Source organism: Aulonocara stuartgranti, assembly GCF_965226115.1.
Source record: "Aulonocara stuartgranti genome assembly, chromosome: 2".
NCBI lineage: Eukaryota > Metazoa > Chordata > Actinopteri > Cichliformes > Cichlidae > Aulonocara > Aulonocara stuartgranti.
The window spans coordinates 31,923,400-31,938,477 of NC_138940.1; the positions used below are offsets into that span (position 1 = coordinate 31,923,400).

The 15,078-nt window shown below is 42.4% G+C and overlaps 1 protein-coding gene and 1 long non-coding RNA gene across 43 annotated transcripts in view; one reads left to right on the forward strand and one right to left on the reverse strand.

Moving 5' to 3' along the window:
- LOC309713957 (protocadherin gamma-C5-like) overlaps positions 1-7,123 on the forward strand; it is a 308,827-nt gene extending 301,704 nt beyond the window's left edge. For 25 of the 42 annotated variants that reach the window (XM_082545915.1, XM_082545921.1, XM_082545909.1 and 22 more), the window contains 2 exons: positions 3,346-3,443; positions 4,957-7,123. In XM_082545915.1, the coding sequence (XP_082402041.1) occupies positions 3,346-3,443; positions 4,957-5,240 (382 nt within the window). In that variant the 3' untranslated portion in view covers positions 5,241-7,123. The other 17 variants (XM_082545933.1, XM_082545936.1, XM_082545934.1 and 14 more) reach the window with 3 other exon arrangements.
- Positions 7,124-8,150: 1,027 nt separating this feature from the next.
- LOC309691243 lies at positions 8,151-9,855 on the reverse strand. The gene is made up of 3 exons (XR_014271917.1): positions 9,770-9,855; positions 8,840-9,004; positions 8,151-8,766 (listed from the first exon to the last, which is right to left on the reverse strand). It is a non-coding gene; the product is annotated as an uncharacterized lncRNA (long non-coding RNA).
- Positions 9,856-15,078: the final 5,223 nt, after the last annotated feature.

A 15,078-nucleotide genomic window follows, 5' to 3' on the forward strand; every position in this document is an offset into this window, starting at 1 on the left:
TAGCGGGGGGGGATGGGATAGTGCATTTATCTTTATTGCTCTCTCCATTTTTTCCTGCCACGTCACTTGAAAACACGTTTTCTTGACATCAGTTACTTGCCTTATTAAATGTCAGTTGTGTTGTTTAGTTTACATTCTGTGTTGATTGCTTTGTCACTGATATTTGCCCATGTAGTGTACGCAGTTGTGATTGTGCGACAGATCTTATGAGTCGAGGTTTGTCCCTGAAACACACAGGCAATGTTAGGCACAAACACAAGCTACTGCACTTTTAGAAACCACTGGGTTTTATTTTACTTCTCAACAGCTATGTCATTCACATCCTGTTTTTGAAAAGTATGTGGCTGACTCAGCATTTTCCAAACAAGATCTAAAGCATATACAAATACACAGTAGTTCTTTTCAGGGTGTATAACTTGTTGTGTTTTTAGTCCCCACATGCCGTACGGTACACACATACGATGGACGCCGAAGAATGGGACAAGGTACCGATTTAGACGTAGGCCCTGTATGGTCACTTTATGTCCTCAGCAGCTGATCAGGGATCGCATTTGCCGCCGTTCAGTGAAAGAGGAACTTGGTCAGCTGATAAGGGCAGGGAGTGACTCAAATCTTTTAGTTAGTGCACTGCAGTTGAGTGCTGTGCTGTGTGTAGCTGTACCTAACCCATAGCTTCTGTTAGTCTCCCCGAAAGTTTGATGGGATTTGTTGATCGATGTGCATAGGCCACAATGCCTGCTGTGGCGTAGAAAGGATTGTGACACTTTTTTTCAGTTTGTGTGCAGTGTTTTGTAGATTTGCTATGCCTTGTATGTGTGCTATACATATAGTCGTTATAGTCTGAGAGCTCTTCTTTTTCTCTCCTTTGAGATTTGCCTACCATACAGTGTTGCCTTTGATGTATGTCTGTGATGGTTGTAGCTTAACACCACCACATGCAGCTTTTTCATGTGACTTATAAACCAGAGGACAATGACAACGTCTGTGTCATGACTGATAGTTTAAAATGCCTGTTAGAGGTTGAGATGTTCCTAGATGGAGTAATTGGGAGTCTGTTTTAAGCACTAGAGATTAACATGCAGATATAATAGATGTCAGCATGTACACCATGTGACCAGAGGAATGGGTTTAAATTATAAAATATAGCCTATGATAGGGAAAAAGGAAAAAACGTAAGACACAGTGGAATAAATGGTTAAATAGAGTAGCATTTGAATTCTGTGTGAAATCAAAACATTAACCACTGATTCTGTGCTTCATTGGTTGGAGGGGATTAAAAAGAAGCAAAGAGCTGCAGGAGGGTTTTTTTTGGTTTTGGTTTTTTTTACCTTTTCCTACTGTGGCTTTAATTTCTTGAAGGTTCCCTGAAAAGCGACAAGTAAAGGCATCTATTAAGATGAAACATATCATGTAAGGAAACCGAAGGAGAATGATAGCCCAGACTGGCCAACTGAGGACATCATTCTGGACCACAATGTACAACTTTGCCCACAGGAAGTGATAATCCTGACCACAGGAAACACTTAACTCAACTAGAGGATATGATAAGAAAAATAATGCTAATTTAGCATGAAGGGGCACAAAATGGCTGCTTCTGGCCTTACCGAGGGTGCTCCTCTCCAGTCTGTTTCTCATTGGCTGCTTGGCACAAGACATACATGTTTCTCTTCCTCGGTCTCTTTCTGGCACTGAGCTGAAAACCACTTCAGTGTTTTGGCAGTGCAGTCTGGCAACCTGCGCTTAATCAGAGCCAAGCTTTTGTGTTCAAACTCCTTTTTCACTTTTTCTCTTAATGTGTCTTTTACTTTCTCTTTATTCCCCAGATCAGGGCAATTTGTCTGATTGCTTTTTTAGTTGGTTTTAAGTAGAAAGGAGCTTTCTTGTTTACATCCTATGCATTTAACACACTGTCTATTGTGCAGAAGTTTTAGATAAGCTGCAAATCCTTAAATATATTTACTTTTCATAAAAAGGAACCCAAACATTAAAAAATCATTTGGCATAATCACCCTTTAAAATAACACCAGTCCTGCTAAGTGCAAACATCTTGGCTATCTCATTTTCTTCTGGCCAGACCGATTTGGTGTTCATGGCTGTGTGGGGGCCATAGCATCCTTTGCATTACTGTAAACAGTTTTTTATGACTCTGGTTATTGCTTTGAGGTTAATATTATGCTGTAGGATGAGCCTACAACTCTGTTCTCTCATGCATAAAAAGTTAAACTTAAAAGTTTAACCATCTTGAGTACTATAAACCATCTTGTGTGCTATAACGCTGTACAGACTGTCTTGCCTTGCCCCTTTATTTCTAAAATCTTTGTATTAGGAAAGTAGCACACAATTTCACTGTGTCACTGTCATTTCCAGCTGCACATACCAACAGAATCGTTTACCCATGGCCTCCACTGAGTGTCCTGAGGGGTTTTATTAGCCCATACAGTCAAAAAGCCTTTGTTTCAACACTCTGACCCACTGTTTACATGGCTGAGAGTAGTTAAATGTTACTTTTTTTTAATGTAGTGCTGGTGATGAATTAGCCATACTACTGCTATAATGGTTTTAAATGATGTTTGAGTCTCATGCAGGGCTTCTAATGAAGTGAAATGACATTTATCTATATTTTATGATAGTTTACCAGTAGCATGAAGATAGCACACTGTTGTTTTTTGACACTAAAAATCTAAAATTGGGGGTTTATTAGCACTTTGGGAACAGACTCAAACATTGTGACCTAGTTCTCAGTTGCAGAGTTTGTGTTGCCGTGTTACATGCATGGGAATAGAAATAAGTAGGTGAGCATACTCAAAGCATACAAGTCTGCTTTCTCCGCTGTTACCCCCACATGCAAATTACAGCTTTTAAATAAACCAGCCTTTGAACATGAAGCCCGTCCAGATGGAAATGTTCAGCGCTCACTGAGCGCTGCATGTGCGACTATGCAGACAGCTATTTCCTTTAAAGGTGGGATCATTAAATACGTTTAATCAGATTTACTAGACGGCGCATTGCTCAGGGTCATACTGGCGAGTGTGTGACCGCTGTACAATTAATGTGTGAACACACTTGCTACCATGTGTGTGTCCAGCAGCATTTGCACATGCCTTTACAATAATCTGTTTAAGCGTGTGTGTGTGTGTGTGTGTGTGTGTGTGTGTGTGTGTGTGTGTGTGTGAGAGAGACACACTCTGTTTTGCGTACTATACATCCCGTATTATTCTCCTCAGGCTGTGTATTTCACCATCAGCTGCTCTGCTTTACATCATCCTGTCAAGCTAAACACACATAGATCCACTGTAGAGGAGAGTTTATTTACATGTGTTTTTTCCCGATTTTTTTTTTCCACAGGGCAACTGGAGGACCTGAGGTTGCCATGGGAACTGGCCCCTGGCCCCAGCCCCCTACTGAAGCTGAGCAGCTCCAAGCCCTGATGGCTGCAGCCAACGGTGGGTCCTATACCTTGTCACCTCTTTCGTCCCTCCTATGAGTTCCACCATCTCTTTTCCAAACCTATTTATTGCTCTTCTTCTCATCAGGATGCGTGGGAAGTGGTGGTTTGTTTAGCTTCCTGTTTGGTTGGAGAGCAACAAGCCAGACTCAGTCATTGATAAAGCTCTGTCTGTCCACGCTGGCGTTTCCATTTAGTGGACGTGAACCTAGTATTACTACCCACAGTTTCCTTGATGTAGTAAAGCTGATTTGTTGAATATAATAACACAACAGTGAGACACGTTTCCACTGTACACACTTATCACATGTTTAATGTTTTACTATAAGCAGTAAGCTATAAGGGCTACTCGTACATTTATGTAACATTAAAGCCTATATGATTCCTATATGTTACAACACACATCCTCCCCCTCCTGTCCTGTCCCTTCTGTCCCTGCAGTGACGGCTTAGGCAGCACTGAGGTGAATTCACACAGTGACTCATCTTCAGGCTTTGTCATCGCATAGAAAAGTACGCAGAAAACAGCAGGATTACCAAGACCAAATGTAGCGTCAGGCAAACACAAATTATACAAAGATGGTAATGATGGAGAGACGAATGTGACGAGGTTTATTGGCAAACAGATTCAAGTCGTCACTTCCAGTGTTATTTCACCACCAATCTGTCCCCCCCTTCTTGGACACTGGGAACTGGGCCCTGGTGTGTGACATTTTTTTTCCATCACTGGGAAATGGCGAGATGGTCATGTGGTGGTAACCTGCATGTTAGACAGAATGAACAATTTGAGCCATCAGGGAGGAAGGAACAAACTGAGCATGTGATAAATACTGAAGGTCATCTCTCCTTTGTGCTTAATGTCACTGTGCCGATAAACACAATGACAAACACGGAACAATTCATTTAATTAGCGCTCCACTTCAGAGGAGAAGGTAATAAAAAAGTGTTCTCTCTAATGACTTTAGCTCCAGCACAGTTAGAACTGCAAATGTCATGTGCATGTGTGTGTTTATGGAGGCTGAGATGAACTAGAGAATGGGGGAGGGAGGGTTTGTTCCCTGGCTCTGCAATGCAGGGGCTGTGGGAGAATTATGGGCTGAGCAGCTACGTCATGCACGCTCACAAAAACAGGGCATGCCTGATTTATTTATTTATTTTTTTAAGAAAAGGAACGCCAGATAAACAGAGGAATAAGACATTTTCAGCAACCATGTTGAACAAAAAAGAAAATCCTCTTCACTCTTTTGTTAATATTTCTTCTTGTTCATATCTTTACTTTTTAGGTTCACTTACTGTCTCTTTATGTTTTTGTTTGAACTAAACCGGATGTTCAGACTGAATTTCGTTTTAATCTGCTGTACAAAGTATTATAATTTCCTTTTATGTCCCATTTAATTTCACCTCTTCTGTTTATACTAGATATTCTTCTAAATGCTTTTCTAACAAGTTTCATCCCTCTGTCCTCTTCCCTCCTCACCCCTTGTCCCCCAACTTTGTCTCTCTTCCCCCTAGAAGTGAGTGAGGCTACAGCCACCCTCGGGCCCGGCACTATGGGCTTGAGCACCCGCTACAGCCCCCAGTTCACTCTGCAGCACGTGCCAGACTATCGTCAGAACGTCTACATCCCAGGCAGCACGGCCACCCTCACCTCAAACCCCCAGCAGCAGCAGGCCACGGCCCAGCAGGCCACCCAACAGGCACTGCCCCCTCCTCAGGCCTCAGCTCAACCAGAGCCCCCTAAGGCCGCCCAAACTCCAGCCTCCAAGAAGAAGTCCACCAAGAAGGAGAAGAAGTAGATGTGAATAGGTGAAGGAATGATCAACCTGGGCCTGATCTGATGAGAAATTAACCCTCCACACCCCACCATTAGATATCTTAAATATTGACAGCAAATCACTTGTGACCACATGGGCGATTTTGAAAGTTCTTTGAAAGTGTCTTGAATGCCTCAAAGAATCTGAATGTGTTGAAAGCTGTTAGTGTTTCTAACTTGTGCTGTGCTTAAGGTCTATTATTGTTCACATAACCGTTGTTGGTAGATATATTTGGCTGGGTGTGGGGGGTTACTGTCCCCCGCCCATATTTCTTTCTCTTTTTTTGGCAAAAATACAAAACAAAAACTTGGACAAAGAGATTCAGTGTAAGCAACCTTGCTGGGATGACAAGACTATACGCAGTGATGTATTCAGAAATGAAATGTTAATGTCTTTCACGTTGGATTTTTTCATGCACTTTCCATGAAGTGGAAAGTCAGCTGTTGTAAAGTACGTTAGTTGCCATCCATTAGATTGCTAATAGGGTCAGCATTGCTGGGTCTTAAAGCGTTAAGTCCTTTGACTTTAAGGCTGTTGTTTGACAAGTATTACAAACTCTTCTGCATGCTCATTAAGGTTCAAACCACATATACTAGTTTAGAATTGCAAACTATGCATTGCAAAAGCAGAGGAGGAGGACATCTTGAATCTATTATCGTCCCTCCAATCGCAGGTCAATATAATGCACATGTAGCATTTACTTGACGCAAAATGAAAATTACTTTTGTAATCGTAGTTTAAAAAAAAACAGATTTTAATCTTCTGATATTTTTATGACCTGAGCATGCACCCAGAGGAAGGGCTGGCAAAGAGTGGGGGTTGCACGGCGCTGTGTCGTGGAGTCACGAGCCATGCTGTCCATATCAGTGGTACAGCAGCAGAGACTGGCTTCTTCTGCAACACCTCCAAGATGGGCACAGATATGTCTTGCTGCCCCGCACCCCCCTGCCCTCCCCTCCTCACACTCAGCTCGTGTCCCTCCCTCATTCACCACCCCCATATTGAGAGCCAAACAAAAAGAAATGCACTGTTAGTATTCTTAAGATGATGTAGGGGTTGTAATCACTTCAGTCTTTAGGGAAACATGTAGATGTGGTAAACTTAAGTGCTTAGGAGTTTCTAGACACCTTGCGGGCCTTTAGGGCCTCGATGGAGTATTTTCCTTCACCATCCTCAAGTGCTGAAGAAACGTCTTGATGTGGCACAGTATCATGTCTTTTCTTTGGGAGATAACGATTCGATAGCATAGAGAAAGTGTTTGTATAAGATATGAAGTTTTTACATTGCCGTCTATCCTTCTGTCAAACTCCTGGACACGTACAACAGCATGAAGAAAAAAAAGGCAGCTTGCAGGGTGGGTTAGGGAGAGTGGAAGTGGTATGGTGAGAGGTAAGCAGACTGAGGTGGCACCATTGTATCGATCAGGGGGTGGTAAACATCCTTGGCTCTACCCACTGAATGTACAGAGGAACCACAGTTGACCTGCCCACCCCAGAAACTCTCTCAAATGCACTGACTGTAGTAGAGGTCAACAGAGCCAAGCGCAGTTGTCCCTGTTGGTGAGGAGATGCCACTCACAAGCCCTTTGAAATCTCTCTCTTCCATTGACACCAATGGGAAACCTCAACCTCTTCACCCCTCACCTCCCGCCCTCTACTCCCTAGTCCTGTGAGGCTCTTCCCCACTGTAAATAAACACGAGTCCTGTCGATGGTATGAGCCAGGTGTTTGTATAGTAGGGACCATGTCCAACATTTTCAAAATAAAAGTCCCTCTCCACAAGGCGTGGCTTACTACTGGAATGTGTTGCATTTTGTTTTTAAGAAAAAAAAATTAAGAAAACCACAGTTAAAAAAAAACAATAATGTTCTTCAGCAGTTTGTGTTGCAATGTAGTAACTAAGCACCATGGAAGCCAACTAACACTTAAGTGTAAATAACTGATAAAGATAACTTTAGATAAGTAAAAGAAGTGACACACGTAGACTAGTTAACTTGTGGTATGTGTTGCGCATATTTTTGTGTTTATTTTCCCTCTACTATCTTTTATCACCCTGTAAAGATACAAAAGAAAAGAAAAAAAAATATGGAAAAGTTTCTATCCTTCTGTAACCTCTTAATGTTCTTTTGCGGTGATTTTATCTTGTGCATTTGTGAAAGAATGCCTCTCATTCTCTTTCTGTCCATATGAACAAATGATTATAAATATTATATATGTGTAAGTCCGTCCGCTGCTGAATTAATCCTACTCTATCCTGCTGTATTATCTTTCTTATCAAATGCTTAAACCCCACGCTATACCCCTGTGTTACTCTCTTATTTTTATGCTAATATTTATATTGCTGTTTTATTTTCTCTTGAACACTGACATTTCAAATAAAAAGATTCATTTTAAAATTACTTATGCGTGTGGTTTGTGTTAATGCTGATATTTGTCATTTCTCTCACAGGCTGAGTGAGGTAACTCTGAGCATCATTACATTGTTAACAATATTAATCGCGCTCACTAAACAGTTTTAAATGCTTCTTGGAGTTTTAACCATGTGGCTGCAGCACTACTAATTAATCCCAGAAGCCTTTTGTCTTCTTTAATTTCAGATTTCTTTAAAAAGCAAACTACGAAGCTACAAATAATTTACAGGAACTAGGATGTCTTAATCAAAAACATGTTAAATTGATGATATAAGTTCTGATCCTTTTTCAATAGGACTCAGAACTACAGCTGCCAAAAAAGTATTCTTTGTTTAAAAAGAAAAAGCACGGCACAGCATATTAAGTCAGTAAAATTGATTTATTTAGCATCTTTCTAGAAAAGGATATGCTTCACAAGAACAATTAGTACGCCTATACAAATAAGTACTAAACTGCTCTTTAAAAGTTTCAATAGAGTCCATTGATCTCAAACGTAATGGTAATGGATTCCATTGTTTATTTTAGTTTTCGCTGTAGTATGAGGAACCACCAACAAGACCTGCATGTTACATATGGGTGCAAGAGTTCACTATTGTAAGCTGACATTTGACCATGCAGAGCTCTAAAACTGATCACCAAGATCTCAAACTGAAGTCTGAACGTTATAATTAAAGCATGGTGGAAAGTAAAATAGTACTGAGGTCAAATGTAAGATAATCATAGAGCTTATTCTATAAACTGATTCCTTCTCCAACTCATTGATATTAGAGCTACACGCTTTTCTATCTTTCCTCTTGCAGAAGTTGGGGCCACTATAGGGAACATGCCTGCACATGCTCTTTGGGCCTTTCAATAGATCTTACACAATAACACATGACTCTATAAATAGCCCACAGGACGTCACTAAGCAAAACAAAAGGAGCAGCCCACTGCTGCAGATGTTGGGGGATGGAAGGAGGGACTGAGAAACTGGAGGGATAGAGAGGATGTGTCGGCCATGAATCAGGTCGTTATGCCTGCTGTTGTGGGTTTTCGGAGTCCAGGTTACTGCCTGAAGATTATGCAAGACCAGCGGCTACTGGAGCTATTTTATCATACCTGAAATGACAAAGAACAATCCAGTTTTTCCACACAACAGCATTCCACCATCAATCACTGCAGATTCACATACCCAAAATGGCCGTCTCCTCTTGCCACTTTCTTCTTGAGTTATATGGTTGCCACAGTAACCATCAGCCCTAGCGCTGGATGCTTTGCTCTGTTCAACACATCTTCATTACAGATATATCCAGTAGCCATTATTGGCTCTGCTCAGGGCCTGGCTGAGCTCAATGACCTGCGGAAAGATAAACATATTCAGCAATTAGTCAAACCTGGCAACCGACTGAGCCATATGTAGAGAACATGGCAGAGCTGATTGGAGAATATCCCACACACACAGACACAAGGAGATGAGTCAGAGGTAATAAGGCACTGTGGGTTTGTCCCCATTTGGAGAAATAAAATATGAGCTTCCATTTTAGAGCCTATTCTGGTTCTATCAATGAAAGGAAACTGAGGTGCTGTTCATATGGGTATATTATACATATACAAGTAGGACTTAAAATAGCTTTATAGTCTCTTTGTCAGCTGATGTTTGTCATCCTGTGACTCATACAGACTCCTGATGCCCTGACTGTCCCCATGTGTCAGAAATTTCCCCAAGGGGAGACCCAACAGAATGAGGAGATTGTTCTTCTGTTGCCCCCTTTATGTCCCCTACCCCATCTCGCTTAATTGAGCACATTCCTACTGATTATACACACATAGAGATGCACAATAGTGTGACAAACAGGCAAAAAACTTCAAATCAGTGATGTATAGCAGTCGCAGACTAGAACCTGACAATGGGCAGCACGATAACAGCATTAGTGACACAGCCTGGACACAAACCAGAAGACCAGGCTTCGTCATATCCTCAGTGTGATACATGCACATGGAAGCAGAGATGTGGCAGCCCACAGAGACACTTACACACCCAGACATTCAAAACACACCCACGAGCACCCACGATAATTAAAATGTATTATAATTTGAGCTATAATTCACATCACACGCCTACATAAGAAAACGGAGGTTCCTCTCTTCCTCGTCAGTGTGGGAGCTGCCAGAAACTTCCCGCGCAAGGAAACAAGGATCTCATTTCAGGCCAAGGAAGACTTAATCAATGTGAAGAAAGAGCAGGATGTGACGTAATGGGTTGCTAGTGGCGGGACAGGAAGTGAGTTTCCGCGCCCGTTTACTGTTTTTTAACCTCACAGTAGTAAAATCAAAGGAAGGAGTTCCTCCCCCCCATCCTCCTTCACTGGCTTCCTCTCTTCTTCCTTCCCTGCCCCCCCCCTTTCTCACTCCAGCAGCTGTCTCTGCATATGTAGGGTCACCACATGTTGGAGAACAGAGGTCTGTTTTGTGGATATGCACACTGGAAGACTGAAAGGATAAAGCTTAATCTGGGTTTTTGTCGGGAATAACCCTGACATGAAATTATATATATATATGTATATGTATATGTGTGTGTGTGTGTGTGTGTATAAATTAACAACCACTCATCATAAGCAGAATCTAAATCCAGCAGGAACTGACTGACCTCCACTTTTATCAAGCAGGAATCTTGCAGTGCAGAGCCAGAGAAAGAGAGAAACTGCTGTTTTTAGGATGAACGTTCCTTATAAAAGATTAATTGACAGAGAGGAATGGAAAGTTAGTTTTCTGATGGCACTCTCCGCCAGCTCTAAAAATAACCCCTGAACAAAAGCGTCGGATAACACCAAACGATTTGTCACATATGAACACACACATATCCAAACGCTGCATTGCTCTTTAAAAATCATCTTTGTATCTCTGTAAAGACAAATATCCTGCTAATTTTCAAAAAGTCTGCTTTCATTTATTATTTCAGCAGAGAGGAATGTGTTCATAGGGCAGCGTTAACAGGGAATCTGCTGCTCTAAGGCAGAAAGAAGAAGGGGGGGTCATTGAGAAAGAGCATTGGAGCGCTGGAGCCTGAACGTTGCTAAGGCTAACACTATCCTGATTTAAAGAGACTCAGTAATGTGCTGGCTGCTGGCTTGACTAAATCACAGAGATGGAGCTGTAGCAATGTGGAGGAAGAATACAATGCTCCCTTTCAAAGCCACAAACCCTTTTTCTCTTCATCTGAAAAGCCCCCTCTCTCCTCATCTCTCTCTCCCCTCATCTTCTTTGCCAAGTGTTCTTGCTCCTGTTTTCTCAGCTGGGAGGATGGAAATGAGACAGCGGGGAGACAGGAATTGAGAAGGGAAAGACAGACTGAGGGAAAGAGAAGGCTGACATTAGGCTGCTACAGACACAGGGTTAATTGCTTTGTAAGCCAGTGAAAGAGAAGAGTGAAAATATGAGGACTGCATCAAGTCAAAGGTCGCAGACAACATAAAATAAGAAAGTGCAGTTTGGTTTTAATTTCCCCAATAGAATGGAACAATGTGTGTGTTATTTTTTTAGGAGATCAAAAGCTTCCATCTGGTGTAAAGTGGTTTAAGGGCATCCTCTCCCCCCACCTTGTTTCTACACACTCTAATACCCACACACACACACTAAAAACACACATACAACACTCTAGCATAACCCCAATCCCTTTTAACAACCATACACCCCATGAGCAGTCCTCCACCCCGCTCCCTATGCAGCTACCACGCCCCCAGCACAGTGCAGAGGATCTAATCCATTGCCTCCACCAGCTGCGGTTGTCATGGTAACAGAAAATTCCAGATTTCCATGATGAAGGCTGGAACAGAGAGGAAACCAGAAAATAAAATGTTCAAGGATTCAACAAAGAACGCCAGTTTACTCTTTGTTGTTTTCGCGGGCGTGTGTGTATGTGTGTGCGTGTGCATTTGACACAGCTGCATGTGAAGGATGTTGTGTAGCATGTATTAGATTTTAGACATACCAGAACATTAACCGAGGAGGTTAAGTGTGTGTGTGGGAGAGAGGTGGGTCTGAAAGGTCGGACACGCTGTGAATGCGCAGCTCCTCCAGACATGCAGACATTGACACAGAGGCATGTCGACAACTCAGCACCATGGCGACAGGTGTTGCTGCGGAAATGGTGCAGCTGCTGCATGGATATTTCAGGCTAATAAGCGTGCATCATCAAGCAAGTCTCTACTTTCCCCCTCTCTCCCCACTGCACCGCTGTGTCCCCTAAACTGCCCCTGTGACTGATCCCCTTTCCAGTAGAGTCATGCAGTATTGTTTAGAAAATACGTCCAATTAGGAGAGAATCTCGAGGTCTTCAGGGAGCATACACATCAACAAATTCATTACATGTGCTGACATAGCTTGCATAAAAAACACACAAAAAATAACTTGCTCAGTTCTTGAATTGCTGTTGGTAATAACAAGGTGTGAAACCAGATGGTTTCTGTCTAAAACTAACTGGGACACAAACCATGTGTCAAATTCACCCACTAATATCAAGCACCGGCTATCAGGTTGAATGCTTTCCCTTCTGGAAATCCCACAAGCATCTCCAGAATGAGTAGAAATGCAGCCACAGTCTTTAGACAGAAAGCCTACAATACATACACACAAACACACAGAAATTATGAGAATGTAGCATATTTGTGAAACCCCAGGGAAAAGCAAACTGGGCATCAACACTTGAAATCATCAACTGGGATCATGGGAATGTTTTAAGAGCCATATCTCACATTCTGACCGTCATCTAAATGTCACCAGTGTTGGTGGGACGCTCTGCTGCACGCCACGACCTCTGGGACAGGTGTTAAACCCATCAGCAGAGGAGGAAGCTGGGAACTTACTCTGGAAACATGGGAAATCAATTCAAATACAAGACATACCAGAGGTTCTAAGTGATCACTGTACCAGATAAAAATGTAGAAAAAAAGCCAAGCACATTCCTACAGAGGAAAAGTGCATTATCTGTTATAAAGATATATCAAAGGTGCCAGGAGAACCTCATAAAGGGAGATAAGAGCTAAAAGCCAGTGAAAATATTTGTTCTCTTGTCTTTGCTTTCTGATGCAGTGCAGTCAGACTGTGCACAATTAAACTTCCCCAAAATGGTTCACTGCCTCATTTAGAAATTTGCAGGAGTTGTGACTAGTTTGTTTGCATGGAGGCGTGTGTGCATCAACAGCAGGCAGAAAACAAACCTCTGAGAGGATTAATTAGAAAATACTGCAGGATGTTCTGGGAAACTAAGAGGAAGAAGACAGAGAAGGGGGGGCAAGTTCCAGTGCCCTAATTTACTGCTCTCATGATACGTCACTACCATCCCTCTCCCTCCCTTCCCCAGTCTCTTTGTTCTCTCCCCCGATCATATTCTCCACATTTTTAGCAACACACAAACCTAATTCATTTGGTCAAATTCTTTCAATGTTTCCCCATTATTTTTATCTCTATCATTGTCACTACATCCATTTTCGTTCTTTCTTTATTGCTAAAGCCAGATAACCAGACTCTCTGCCCTAGATAAAAATTGAGGTCTGTCAGTCTGCCTTTGTGACCCCGCCTGACGTCCATCCATCTATTCATCCATCCACTGCTTCCCTCCACTCCTCTTTCCATTTGAGAGGGTAGTGGAAGTCCACAGAGTTCAGTTTGTGTCACTCGTCTGTCGGTGTCCATAAAGCTCAAATATTCATGCGCCCGTTCCGCGCCATGCAACAACAGATGATGTCGGAGTGCGAAAGACTCTCAGTTTCCATGGCAACCTCCAACATCCATTCCCCTCCTCCCCCTCCCCTCTGCATCCCCCTCCTCTCTCAACTCAGTTGGGTGGTAGCGAGGGATGGCGGCGGGGATGATTACCTCTCTGAGACCATGCAGCAAAGGGGGGGGGGGGGGGGCATTACAGGGAGTAGTTCGCTAGGATGTGAGGGATGGAAGAGAAGGGAGGAGAGAGGAAAAAGTACAAATAATTAATGCGGATTTTTAAAAAGTGGAAGCCAGGAAGAAAAAGAAGAGGTCTGACGGGTGTGGATTGGATGACAAAAACAAACATCTGTCTGCTGATGACCAAGATAAATCTTTATGTTCTCTTTCACTCTATGCATTCCCTCTTTGTCCTTTCTCTGCACTCCCACCCATAAAGATGCAGAACAGCACACAGACTGTAAGCAGCTTACTATAATACAGCTCCATAAAGGCTCCCAATACTTCTCCTTTACCCCCTACCCTGCCTGCCTACTTCCCTGACTGCAAAATGAAAGGTAATGCAGCATACTGCCCCCTATGCTTCAAAATCAAGCTTGTCTGGACCTTTGTGTTCTACAGAACACATTTGGAGTAGTTGCTGAATGGAGCACTTGATCCACCCTATCCTCTTCATTATTAGTAAAGCTGTGCCTCATATCGTCTGCACTGTAACCGTCCACCAATCTCAGCTTAGCTGTTTACAGGCCTGATATTTTCCTTCTCATCACCCCTGCACTGGTCTTTATCCTATGCCTGACTGAGCATCATCCGCATTGTTTACTGCCCCCTGTTTAAGATATCATTCCTTTCCAGCTGCAGCCATTTGTCCACATCTGTGTTCTCTCCCTCTATGTGGGTCATTGTTTGCCATGGTTGCTTTTGTCTTTGTTTTCTTTGTCCCTCCCTTTACTCTTGTGATGCTACTCCAGCTCTCACTTTAAAATGAGAACAATCCCTTGTAGGCACAAAGAAAAAATAAACTTTCTTAAAACCCATGTTTTAAGAAAGGGGGAACTGTTGGAAATACACGGCAAAGGAGTGTATACATGGGGATGATGAAACAAGCAAAAGAAGAGAGGAGAAGAGGCATGAGACACGTGAAAGGGAAAACATTGAGGTAGAGCAGTGAGAGGTCAGGACGGCACATAAGACACCCAAGAAATGGGGGGGCTTAAGGAAAATCGGGTATGGATACTGATTTTTGCCAGCAGGAAGTTAAAGTAACCACGGTAACCAGTCAAAGAAGTGATGTCATTGTATCTAATAGGTGCTTTGCATGGAGGTGGGATTTTCTGGGGGGGGAGAATGAGTGTCTTCACCCTCAGCAGTTTGTTACATATTAAGAAAGAAAGGTGCTGAGGTGACTGGAAACATCTTCTTCAACAGCTGATTTTTCTTTTATTTGCATAACCTTTTTGGTCTATGATGTGATTGTTTCACCACTAAAGTAAAAGAATAACTTGTGTGTCTGATCTGGTTGGACCTTGCTCAGAAATAAAAGCACATACAATTATTTTTCCAGGTGAACATCAAAAAATACACTGTCAACTTCAAATACAATATCAAGCATCACTCCAGAGATTTGTCTGTAAATAAAGATCAGTATGTATCATCTGGACTAAGAACAGTAGTGCGAGTGTGAGACCGTTTAACCTGTAAATGTCACTGCAG